Source organism: Bubalus kerabau, chromosome 22 (assembly GCF_029407905.1).
Source record: "Bubalus kerabau isolate K-KA32 ecotype Philippines breed swamp buffalo chromosome 22, PCC_UOA_SB_1v2, whole genome shotgun sequence".
Lineage (NCBI taxonomy): Eukaryota > Metazoa > Chordata > Mammalia > Artiodactyla > Bovidae > Bubalus > Bubalus kerabau.
This window is the reverse complement of record NC_073645.1, coordinates 19,524,865-19,538,068: the sequence shown is the minus strand read 5'-3', so window position 1 is coordinate 19,538,068 and position 13,204 is coordinate 19,524,865. Positions and strand designations below refer to the sequence as shown.

The 13,204-nt window shown below is 45.1% G+C and overlaps 1 protein-coding gene across 35 annotated transcripts in view; it reads left to right on the top strand.

The window, feature by feature from the left end:
- The window catches only part of SORBS1 (sorbin and SH3 domain containing 1), a 231,382-nt gene that overhangs the window by 71,096 nt on the left and 147,082 nt on the right, over window positions 1–13,204 (top strand). For 3 of the 35 annotated variants that reach the window (XM_055560505.1, XM_055560504.1, XM_055560506.1), the window contains one exon: window positions 11,752–11,878. The exons of 31 other annotated variants lie outside the window; for them this stretch is intronic. In XM_055560505.1, coding sequence (XP_055416480.1) covers window positions 11,848–11,878 — 31 coding nt within the window. In that variant the 5' untranslated portion in view covers window positions 11,752–11,847. Of the gene's footprint in view, window positions 1–6,401; window positions 6,568–11,751; window positions 11,879–13,204 lie in introns of those variants that run through there. One more of the 35 variants, XM_055560512.1, reaches the window with a different exon arrangement.

The following is a 13,204-nucleotide window of genomic DNA, read 5'->3' as shown; positions in this document are numbered from 1 at the left end:
GGGGGAGAAGACCCCCTTCTTTCTCATTCTTGAGTAGACATCACACTTTCATCATTAGCTCCTCCTCCAGGTTGAGCAGGGGAGTTTTCTTGTGTCTATATGGTCAAGCTAATTCTGTTCTGGCTATGGACAGGGTCTTTCACACTGAAATGTCACCTTTCCATAAATTTGTTTTTTAATGTGTGCAGATAGCATGCATGATCTGGGGTCATTAACTTACTGAGCTCACTGGGTAGGGTGTGGGTCTCATGCCACCATTGTCTTACTGTTTTGGGGCATGTCTTGTGCTTCTGTTGCATGGTTTTGTTGCTAAGCAACCCTGCTTTTGGAGAAGGCAATGACAACCCACTCCAGTACTCTTGCCTGGGGAATCCCAGGGACGGCGGAGCCTGGTGGGCTGCTGTCTATGGGGTCGCACAGAGTTGGACACGACTGAAGTGACTTAGCAGCAGCAGCAGCACCCCTGCTTTCCTGAGTGATCATTAACTTCAGGGGTCTTCCATATATTATATATAAATATATATATATATATATATTTTTTTTTTACTTCTAATTCCCTAGTGGAATTAACTATTTAATCACCTGTTTTGTCCCTTAACTCTGTCCCTGTCAAATGGAGGAGGATTCTTAATGCCATTTCTTCCTCATGGTTATATAAACATGAGAGAACAATGTATAAGGAGTTCTGTACTCAGGAGCTCACAATGTCACCCTGACCTTGCGAGAGAGTTCTCTAGCTCTGTTTAGTGGATGGTGTGGGGAGATGGATTTATCTTCCTGGCATTCTACAGAGTATTTCCATTGATCAGTGCTCCTAGCCTACAAGCTGGCCCATGTTCACTGGTCAGTCTCTTAGACACTTGAATTTACCAATCCTGGGTGATGCTTTTCCTTTATTTCATGATAGCAGGTCCAATACCAGTTGCAAACCATCTGTTGGCCATTATGAGTCAAAATTGTTGACCAGAACAAAAAATAAATGAGTGACAGACAGGTGTTAGTGGGGTAAACATGTTAACACAGGGCAGTGCCCTAGGGTGTTTTGCTTGGGGCTGGATCAGCAGTTGGCTCAGGCCGTGCTATACTGTCCATTGGCTGAGAGCTTCTGCTGGCACCAAGAACATGGAAGAATAAATAACTATACACACAGTTCAGTATAATATACATACAATATATGGAACCTATAGGAGTATGCTTTTTATATTTAAAGCATTTATATTGTGTTTTTGGAAATTTATTTCAGAACTAAATGGCACTACCATGATTCAGTGCTTCTTGGGTTGGCATTAAATGAACGTTGTGTGTGTAGGAACAAAGCAGGGACCAGTTGGTAAAGGCCTTGCCATTGTGTTAATACAAAGGATGTTTTTGACAGAGTCCTGCACGACTGAGCGACTTCACTTTCACTTTTCCCTTTCATGCATTGGAGAAGGAAATGGCAACCCACTCCAGTGTTCTTGCCTGGAGAATCCCAGGGACGGGGAAGCCTGGTGGGCTGCCGTCTATGGGGTCACACAGAGTCGGACACAACTGAAGTGACTTAGCAGCAGCAGCAGGCTATATTCCTGGTTCACATGCCTGGAGATACTGTGTATTTGCAACTCAGCATCTAAATCTGTTTACTTGTTTGGGGACTTCTCTGGCGGTTCAGTGGTTAAAACTCTGTGCTTCACTGCAGGGGGCACAGGTTTGATCCCTGGTCAGGGAACTAAGATCCCACATGCTGAATGGTGCTGCCAAAAAAAAAAAGTACTTGTTTCTTCAAGCAATGGTTATTAGCTAATAATATTTGCATAAAACCTTTTGGCATGCGGGTATACACATAGACCTCATCCCACTTAAGTGTGCTGTTTCAGAGTCCAATCAGAAGCATGGGCAGCAGCCTGCATGAGTGGATGACTGTGGTTTCCGTTTCCTTTTACCTTCTTCTGTATTGATGAGCAGAGGTCCCCACAGCTTGGCCCGGGCTCTGCAGGAAGGAGCTGAGACAGATGGGCAGAAAGGTTGCTACAGAGCAGTGCTTGGACAGGCGTTCCCAGGAGCAGAGGAGGTGGGGAGGGTGGTCCGCTGAGCATGAGTGGGGTTGGTGGGCTTCGGCCATGGCTCTGAGGAAGATGGAAACTATTTGGAACAGCTGCTGTGGGTTGGGCACCAGGACTGAGCAGGGGTTGAAAGCAAGGCCTGCTATGTGACGGGGAGGAAGCCTGTGTGTGAAGCAGGTGTAGCTTGGCCATGTGACTCAGGGGAAGAGGGACAGGCTCGGGGCAGGAGTTGGATGATTGCTTGGTGGACTGGCCTTGGGTTGGCGTGCGCTGACCCTAAGAGTGTGGCTGTATAGGGAGGTGTTAGGATGAACAGCAGAGGACTGTAGGAGTTCTGGGGTGCTGGCTGTAGCTTTTCTTACTACTTTATCTCTGAACTCCTCCCATCATGCATGCCCTATTGGGCCATTCCTCTCTGGGGATCATTTTGTACATAAGACTCCTTTTGCCCTTACTGGCCTGGGCATCACTTCTGGGAAGCTGTTCCTGATTGCCCTCTTTCTATGCTGGGTCAGCTGACTCTTCACCCTGTCTGCGTGTCTCTCCCTGCGTACTGTAGAATCTTGTTTACAGGCTGCTAGCATAAGTGATTGGATGGTTCCTTGAGTGCAAGACTGTTCTAGTACTCAGCAGAGCACTGGACATACAGAAGGTATTCAGTAGAAGGGGACATGACTGGTTGAGCTGCAGTATTTAGTATAATAGTATAATGGAATGTAAGGACTGGAAGAAAACTATAATGGCAGCTAGTCTAACTCATTCATTTTATTCTATTTTCTTATAGACATATATTCTTTTCCATCCAGGATATTGAGTATAGTTGCCTGTGCTGTATATACAGTAGTACTTTGTCATTTATCCATCCTATATATAATAGTTTGCATCTGCTAATCCCCAAATTCCAATCCTTCCCTCCCTCTGCCTCCTGTTTCTATTTCATAAATAGGTTCTGCTGCTGCTGCTGCTAAGTCGCTTCAGTCGTGTCCAACTCTGTGCGACCCCATAGACGGCAGCCCACCAGGCTCCCCCGTCCCTGGGATTCTCCAGGCAAGAACGCTGGAGTGGGTTGCCATTTCCTTCTCCAATGCATGAAAGTGAAAAGTGAAAGTGAAGTTGCTCAGTCGTGTCCGACCCTCAGCGACCCCATGGACTGCAGCCTACCAGGCTCCTCCGTCCATGGGGTTTTCCAGGCGAGGGTACTGGAGTGGGGTGCCATTGCCTTCTCCGATAGATAGGTTCATTTGTGTCGTATTTTAGAATCCACATATCATACAGTATTTGTCTTTCTCTTCCTGAGTTACTTTGTTTAGTATGATAATCTCTAGTTGCATCCATGTTGCTGCAAATGGCATTTCGTTCTTTAAGACTGAATAATATTTCTTCATATGTATACACCACGTCTTCTTTTTGCACTTATCTGTTGATGGACATTTAGGTTGTTTGCATGTCTTGGCTAGTGTAAATCTACTCCTTCATTTTAAAGTTCACAGAGAACTGAAACTCAGAGAGGTTGAGTGCCAGGCCTGATGTCACACAGCTTTGCTCGAGGCAGAGCCAGGTCTCAGTCACCTCTTCTGACTTCACATGCCGTGTTCTTTCCACTCTAGCATAGCAACCTCCAAATAGTCTGCGGATGACTTTTCAGTGTGTGAAGGTGGTGAGTCTCTGCGTCTGCTTCGCGCCCGGGTACAGCCTCTAATCACTATTCATAGCAGTCTGTTATCTCATTCTTCTTGTCAGGAGGAAGACTGCGTCCTGACAGCGCTTTTCCTCTGCGTGCTGCCAGCTTTACAGCAGCTCTTACCTCACTGCTTCCCCTTCCCTTTCCGGGTTTGTCCTTGTTTATCTTTGGGGTGAGCATCAGCAACTGTTTCTAAGTAAACAGAGGAATTGCAGATTCAGGGCTTGTGGTTTTAAATACTCAGTGCTTGTGCTTCAGCCTGTCCCTCCTGGCTGTTGTCACTCCTGCGCCTGACTCCAGATTGCCCTTAGCGCGTGTTAAAGACCGGTAGTGTTGGGTGGAAGTTTCCTTCTTGGAGCAAGAAGAGCCGCCAGGGCACTGAAAGGAGGCGCCTTGAGGGAGAGAAAGAAAGTTACCTCTCAGCTTCCAGACCCATCCCTGGAGTATGGGATACTAGGTGGAGTGTCTAGAAATGCTTGTTTGTATATTTTGCATCTCCAAAATGTGTCTCTGAGCTTTTGGACAGTATCTGAGATTTAGAATGTTCTGTTTAGGGTTAAAGTCTGGGCGGGACAGAGGGTGGGGTGTTGCTCGTTCCCTTACTGCCTGCTCATGAATGATGCAGTTTTGTGAGGTCGGTTTCAGTTCACTGCGGATCAGCTGAACTCTTTGCCCGTCACCCGTGGTCCAAAGTATCTCAGCGTCAGTTCCAGGAATGGAAGGTCCAGTCATTGAGCACAAGGGATGGGTTGACCGGTTTGAACCTTTTGGTTCCTCTGTTAACTAACCAAATAGTACATGATGAAAAAAATGCTCATTTTGGAAAAAGTACTTTGAAGACCAGGGTCTTCAAATTCATTGCTTTAGGGAACTCTCCAGCACTGCCTCCCACAAGCACCTCATATTCTCCTCCCCACTTTTAATAGTAAGAGCTAGATGGTGTCCAATGCCCCCTTTAGCCTACTTCAGCTCAGAGGTCCTTTGGCTTCAGACATGCCCAGTGTCTTTGATGTTAGAGGTTTCTGAAGTCACTTTAGACTTTCTTGGCTCCCAGCCACTTGGGAGTCTGTTTCGAATTCCCTCTGGGCTGGTCTTGAGTTCCAGGTATTGAACTGAAAGTATATCAGCCAAGGGTTTGGACTGCGTCAGAAGTATTTTGATTTGCTGTATTCTCTGCTTAGCATCTACTCATTTCCTTTAGGGATGTCCCCTTCCTTGGAATAAATGACTCCCGAGGTGCTTGTCTCACTGAGCTAAGAAGGCATTCCAACCAGGCGTTTCCATTCAGGGATCTTGGCTTGTCAGTCAAGGTCACTGGGTGAGAAGGACGTCACCAAATTTGAAATGCTCCTGACACTCACTCCTCCCTGACCCATCCCCTCACCAGCAGTGGTCCTTATGCTGGCCAGTTTTGAGAATGACCACCTTGAGACAGAACCAGCCTTGACGATAGCAGGTGTCGATTGGCAGGTGTTTCTAAGGTGTCAGCATCTCACTGCAGCGTCTCATCTTACCTGAAGGTGTGTCCTAAGAGGTATCTCAAGTGGGGGCCTCTCTTGAGCCCCAGCCACAGCTGAGCTCTCCTCTAAGAACTCCCTAAATGAGAAGGGGCTCTCTTGGGGTTCCAGAGCTGTGTTGGTTGCTGAAGCCAAAGGACCTCCTACCCAGAGGCTCTGAGGGGTTCATCATAAGGACCCTGAGATAGCCAAGACTTGGCTACTGTTTTTGGTAACCACTTCAGGATGTTGGTCACATGAAGCATGTGGTCAACCAAAGTACTACCCCTTTTCCAGTTTCCTTCAAAAAGATGTAGCCTTCACGTTTTCACCTTAATTTCATTTTGTTAGATTTGATTCATTTTATAACCTGTGAGCTTTGAAAATCCATCTTTTATCATCTTACAAGGTGATGGTCCCTCCCTCATTTGTGTCACCTCCAGACACATGTTCTTGACCAAAACGAAGAGGTTGTGGCTAAATCCACATGCGTGTGACCTGGTGGTTCAATTGTCTATATATAAACCCACCTAGTTGCTCACATTTCTTCAGTGGTGTTTGCAGGGACATCATGGGACTCAGGTGACACTCAACTGAACTGTTAGTCTAATCTAATCTAAAAGGGAATGGTTAATTTGGTTTTTATTCCTAGTGAAGCTGTGTCAGATCTTGTGAAGTCTCTAGGCTAGAGCTTCTCTGGGCATCTTCTAGAACCTTCCTCTTGTTAATCACTTCCTCCTCTTTCAACACCATTCCTTTCTCAGAGGTTTCTGAAGGATTAAGTGATTCATGTCTGACATCTGCTGATACTTCGACTGTGGTCTGATTCATCTGAGCCTGAAGACCTGACTTAAAGTGTCTGTGGCTCTGCTCCTGGCTCCACACCTGTCTTCAGTTTTCAGTCACTCTTACCAGAGGTGCTTCTTCCTGGATGAGGAACCATCTCTCAGATGGAGAAGGTGCGCAGTACCGGTCAGCAGCTGTTTCTCTGCTTGCTGTCACATTACACTGCCTGCCCTAAGCAGGCCTGTTACTTCTTTGCTTTGCTTCTGGCTCTGATCATAAGTTAAAAAAAAAAAAAGAAAGGGAAAAAAAAAAACCCACCCTTCACAGTTATTCACATTTCTCATGTGTTTTAAGTCATTCCAGACATTAGCCTCTGGACTTATCTTCTGACAGATAGTACCATCCTTTTGTTCAATGTCAACGCGTTCCCCCCTCCTGTGGCCCAGACATGCAAATTGAGCATTCCCAGTGCTTTGCAGCCCTTTAAAGAACTTTCCAGGGCTTTCCTGACTCCAGTCCTCCCCACCCTTTTGGACTGCAGGAGTTTTCCCTCCAAGCTCAGGTAAGCAACCTCTGCCTTCCCTGTGTGCCCTTCTGAGAAGTTTGCTTCTTGCTGTCATGTTCTCTCTAATTTTAAGTGGTGACTGGCTGCCTGGGCTGCCTGGTATAACTCTACAGGGCTGGGTTAGTGACTCACGGCAGGATTCAGCCATGCTGACCACCCAGAACTTTTATTCCCACCCTGACTCCCCAAGAGACGAACTTTTTGGAACACCCACCCAGGGCTGGGCAGGCCCGGGCTGGGTCCACGGAGCCCTCTGCCAGGGTTGAATTCTCAAGGAGCATCTGGGCCTCTCCTTGAGCTAAGGCACAGAACCAAAGCCGCCCAGCCCCTGGGTCAGAACCAAAGGAAGGGAACAGACTGGGGATGGGCCAGCAGAGAGAATGGACTGCCTGAGCTTGTAGCAGGACATTCGGGGAAGGGAACAGAAGGGGAGGTTGGAAAGTTTGCTTGTGATAACTTTGAGGGCTCTCTAATCCAGGGGGATGCAGGTAGCGGGGGGTGGTGTGTCACTTTTCTGGAACCGGGTATTGGAAGAGTGCTCTGAGGGGCCTGCTATTTTGGGATGAGTAAGTCAAGGAGCAGCTGTGTCCTGGCACCCTCATTTTAGGCTTGTCATTCCTGTAAAGAAAAGCACCTTAACTCCGTTATTACAGATTCAAGCTAGATTGAAATTTCTCTTTACTATCTATGTAAAAGGATTTACAGAAAAATCTCAGGGATATCAACCTAGGGGAGAGCTCTTTAAAGGGCTCGTTTTAGGAATGTACATTTGCATACAAACAATGAAAGTGCTAATTAAAATGATTCTCACATAGTCCGTTTGCTGTGTGGGAACTGCTGCTTGGCAACTCTTGTGGAGTGCGAGTGAGCTGGGGGTAATAAAACACTGCTCCCTCCATGCATCTCATCCACAGTGTGAGCGAGTGCCTTTTATTTGCAAGCACCTATGCTGGAACCAGGGGTGTCGGGGTGGAAGGCCAATCTAATATTTACCCCTCCAGGGTGACATGAGACTGCTGGGGAAGTCCAGGGAGGATCAGGATGAGTTGGTCAGCCGGCTTCTGGAGCTGAAAGCTGAGTAGGAATTAACAGAGTACCTACAAAGGTCCCACCTGTTAGCTCGGTCACACCTGTTCATCTTAATAACTGTCAGCATCCTCACCTGTAGGGCTTTTTCCCCTCCAGGTTGAGGAGTCTAATTCCCCTTTGAAAGTATATGCCAACACTTGAAATGCCCCTGTCGTCATCTTCATCCTCAGTGGCATGAGCTATCACTGGGCACCTGCTGTGAGTAGGGTCTGGACTTGGTGAGTGTGGGTGGGGCTAGTTTAGTACTGAGGTGATAACAAAAGCCTTTCGGTTCCACCACCACCTCCTTACCATTTTAAAGAAGTGTGTTAGAACACAGGAGTTGCAGAATAAATATTTGTGGATTGAAATTTTTTAACTTCAATAAGAGTGCAGGGTCTGGGGAATTCCCTGACAGTCCAGTGGTTAGGACTGTGAGCTTCTGTTGCAGGGGCCACAGGTTTGATCCCTGCTCCAAGAACCAAGATCTCCTTACCTTGTGGCATAAAAAGAAAAAAAAAGAAAGAAAGAAAGTGCAGGGTCCGGAGAGGCACAGACCCAATTGCAAATCCTGGCTCCTTGCCATGCATTCTTTATGATCTTGGCTTGCTTGTGACTTAACCTCTGAGCATTCTTTTCCTCATTTGTGAAACTGGGATTAAGTGAAGGAATTCATGATAATTATGATGGGCTACATAGTATAGTGTATAGCAGCACATACTATAGACTTAGTCTGCATGTGCGTGCTCAGTCACTAAATCGTGTCTGACTCTTTGCAACCTTGTGGACTGTGGCCTGCCAGGCTCCTATGCCCATGGGATTTTTCAGGCAAGAATATTGGAGTGGGTTGCCATTTCATTCTCCAGGGGGTCTTCTTGACTCAGGAATCGAACTCACGTCTCCTGCGTTGGCAGGCAGATCCTTCACCACTGAGCCACCTGTGTGGAGTCCTCACCGGGAAAGAGTGAGCCTGCAGAGCTCAGATCCCACCTCCTAGCTGTGCGACCAGAAGCACATTATTGAGCCTCTGTTTTCTTATCCTTAAAACAGGGATAATAATAGTACCTGTGTCAGCAGTTTGTTAAAAGTAAGAATTGTCCAGCACCTTGTGCCTGGCATATAGTGTCATATAAATGTTTGGTGAATTTAAAAAAAACTGTAAAATTATTTCACTTGAGTTCTTAGAGAATTCCTGTGAGATTAGACAAAGCAGGTATCATTCCCTGTTGCTTATTTGTTTTTGTTGTTATGTTCGAGGGGAAAAAATGAAATTCTTTTTGGTTAAAATGGTCTACTGAAGGGAATCTGGCTGGTAAATATCAAAACTGGAACCCATGGTCTTTGCCATAAAAGAGCATATGTATGTATTTGTCAAGGACACATGGACGTATGTGAAAATATTAAAACTTCAGTATAATTTCTGACAAGTGAATAGCAGCTACCCCTCTCCTGCACCTTCTGGCCTCACTCAAACATGCTGTGTTCCTGCCATGCTGCTAACTGTTGTTCTTTGTGAACTACAGCATTGAGCCTCCAGTTTGGTCCTGGGACTTAATGTAGCCCATTTAAACCTCTTCCGGATGCTCACTGCCTTAGTGTTGCCTGCTCCCTGGCTGGGCTCCTTTTGGAGATCCTGCTGTATTTATGTACCTGATTTCAGAGCCCCCTAGATGAGCCGTTTCATTCAGCAGAAGCCCTGGCTAAATAGGAATACTCCCCCTTCCCTTGCCTTTATATTTGCTGTTGAAACTCTTCATTCTTTGTGAGAAACTTAATTATGAAAGCCGTGGATCAGGGAATGTAAAAATAGCTTTAAAATGCTCACGTTTGCCAATCTCTTGTCAATCTGTAGGCAGAGAGCTTTAGATTGAAATGTTTTCATGTCTGTTCACAAGCGTGAACACTTCTTAGAACTGCTGCAGTGGAAGGGGTTAAAACATAAATAGGATCCTATATGAGCACTGAAAGGTGCTTTAATACTTAAGTCCTATTTTTGACCTCTGGAATTCAGTTCCTTCCTGTTGCCAGCTGAACCTGGGACTGATGTATTAGATGAAAATATATTCCTATCTTCAAACGTGGACTACGGGACATTCTGTCCTCCACATTTCAGGGTTTGAGTTGGGTGTTGCAGGAAACTTGGCACCCTTTCTTTCTCTTCAAAATAATAAACAGAGATGATGTCGCCTCAGGTTTCATCTGATGGGGCTTAGATACGATTGCCTCATAAAGGCTGATTCATAGACAAATGTGAACTAATTATAGTAACTTAAAAATAATGTCCCTGGTTAAATTTGGCAAAGCAAGATGCTTTGCATGCTTTGTAGGACATGAGAGACTCCGTTTCTCCAGTGGCATGGAGGTGGCATGCCCACTGCTTTTTCGCGCACACCGAGGTTGTGCTGGCTCACACTACCTGTGCCATCTTTATTTTTTTAGGGATTTCTCACGTGCTGTCGTGCACACCCCAAGCCCAAGCATTGAAACGCCTTTTACTGCCACCTGTACAAAGAATTCTTTCTTGCTATGTGTCCACTGCATTTTTAAGAAACAAAAGTCTGAGTTGAAGAAAGTGAATGGTGTCATTTTTTTTCTTTTTTAGCTCTAAGCGTTTCAGAATCTCTATTATGAAGAATTGCAGGAAGTTATTCACTTCTCTCTATGGAATGAATAGAAAATTGTCAGAAAGACTGTTCTGATCACTTTTTGTTTACTCACCCTTCCTTCCTTCCTTTTTCTTTTTTAGTTTTAAGATGACTTATTTAAAAATTTTTAATTTTATTGAAGTATATCGTTGATTTACAATGTTAGTTTCAGGTGTACTGCAAAGTGACTCAGTTATACATATACATGTATTCATTCTTTTTTAGATTTTTTTCTCATATAGTTTATCCCAGAATATTCTACTTACCCTTTCTACTGGGAATTAGGTTGGAAAACGTTTCACCATGATTCTCTTCAAATGATCTTTGTTTTTGAGTTTGCCTTATCTAGATGAGATATGACCATGTTCAGAATTCAAAAATTAGAAAAAAGATTTGTTGTAAAAGTGAGTCTTCCATCTCTTCCATTGTTGTTGTTTCAGCATCAGTTGTGGGCAGCAGTTTCTTGTGTACTGTTGTGGAAATGTTCTCTGTATTTTAAATATGTGTGTATGTATGTTTTCCTCCTACAAAGGACAACATACTGTCCACAGGGTTTTGAACTTGGCTTTTCTATTTAATCATCATCTCAGAAATCATTCCATCTTATATTTTGAGCTACTTCATCATTTGTTATTTCCATTGAATAGATGTCATAACACACAAACAGTGGCCTGGGAATGTCATTTAGGTTGTTTTAATCCTTTGCCACTGAAATCATGGTATAGTGTTATCTTGTACATCTGCTGTAGGATAGTCAACCTGTCTCAGTGCTGATAAGTGTGGGCACTGAAGCCCAAAGGCCTGGATTTAAATCCTACTTTCTCCATTTACTATTGAACTATTTTGTCTTGGTTACTTTATCCTTCTGTGCCCCATTTCTAAGATAGTATTTATCTCATAGGTAGGAGGTAATGATTAAAGACACTGATTTATGTAAAGCTTTCAGACCAGTGCTGGGCATGTAGACAGGTCTCTATGTATTTAGTAATGTTAATCATTTTGTGTGATGTGGGAACACGTGGATCCTGCACTTATCTCTGCATGTTTCTGAACCACTCCTAGTGGCTTTCAGAAGCCATAATATAGTTTTTGAATCTGTGGGTTCCTTCTCTCCTAAATATACGGAAATGTTCACCCTTCCCTCCCTCCGTTCTGTGTTGCTTTTGTGTAGTATCCTGGAGGAGAAAACAGAAGATTGTAGTTCAGGCTATTATACTAATATGTCCAAACCCCTTCAGAGGCAAAAAATGTTTTGCCAGCGGTGATAATTTTTAACAAATGGTCCAAACTTTTCCCTCATACATATCTAATGTAGAACTTAACAAATACTTAATATTTTACATTTAGGCAAATATATAGCTTGTGTGTGTCTATGTCTATCTGACTCAAATTTATTTAATTTCAGTGTATTTTAAATTATAAGTCCAATCTTTGGCAAAGACTGGAGCATATACTTACTCTGTTTTAGTTGACTTTGGAAGTCACAGGGTCTGTGTCACCTGTACATCTTACATCATCGAAGACAACCACTTTTGGATTCAGACAAGCCAGAGCTAAAACCCCCATGTTGGCATTTGCTTGCTGTGTGACCTGGGGTAAGTCACTTGTTTCCTCCTCTGTAAATGGAAGCATTGATCCACCACAGAGGACTTTATGAGGGTGACAGAGAGTGGGCAGGTGCTCATGAACCATCTGCCGTCCCCTCCTGCATCCCACTTCCTCACTCCCCTGGAAAACACCACCTCCACCTTCAGCTCTTCATCTTCACTCTCCTCAGGATTTGCCCTCTGATTTATCCCGTGTTTTCTCTGCCTTAACTGGAAGGGCGGTTCGTGTCTCAGTTGGTGTCCCTTGCACCCTGTCTTAGGTTCACTGAACGTTAGGAGGGAAAGGCCGGCTTGCTGCATCCCTACCCCAGTGAGGGCATTGCTGTTTCACTGGAAGCAGCAGCCAGGAACAGCATCTCAAGACCGGAGTTAGGGGCCACGTGAGTTAACATGGCCCTGGACCTGATCACAGAGAATGGCATTTTCACTCTTGGGCATTCCTTTGAGGAAATTTGCTGTAGCCAACTTTTGAAGCTTATATTCCCAGATAGTCTTTTATTTGAAGGGTGGGGATGAAGAAAATGTGTAGAAACTTGCATGTCCTCAAAGTCCCATTAGAACGGCACTTGCAGGAGGACCAACAGTTTTGACTGTTTCACACCCACTAAGAAAAGAATGAGCCCGTTGGCTTGCAGGCTTAGTGGCCAGCTGTCCTTGGGCCTTGCTTTAATGTCCTGGAGGTGGGCTGCTGGGTACCAGGTGAGAGGACGAGCATGCTAAGTGAGCGGAAGACCTTTGCTGGGTCCTCCAAATCACTTACTTGGAGAGGAGCTTCTCTATCTGTGTTAAGTGTTTTGTTGTGGATTTTTGAAATAGCAGTCACACACATATTCAAATGTAAGAACCAGGGTGCTCTCCAGAGATATGAGGCCAGGTCCCTTCCAGCTCCGAAAGGCTGTGACTCTACAAACAAATATTTGGGCCGTACCAACTATTGCCACTTGGAATGCTCCCCTCCTCCTTTTTCACTTGGGCCTTCCTATCCTTTAAGATCCAGTTTAGCTCCCAATGTCTAGTTTTTCCAGTCTGGACTCTGGGCTGTTGGATTTGCTTGTGGGTTAGATGTAGCCTTGTGTGCTGAGCTGTTAGCTATTAACCTTGTGGCCATTTAGGCGTTTTCCCGTGTTTATGCCCTGGGTTCCCCACTAGGTCCTCAGTCTCTAGGCCAAGGTCCTCTCCACCCCTGTATCACTACTGGTGGGTGTAGTGCAGGGGTTCTCACTGCTTCGAGCGTTGCCTGAAAGCTAGTTGGAAACCCACACAGATCTCGCTGAATTAGAAATTCCAAGTGGGATTCGGCCATCTGCAGTTTAA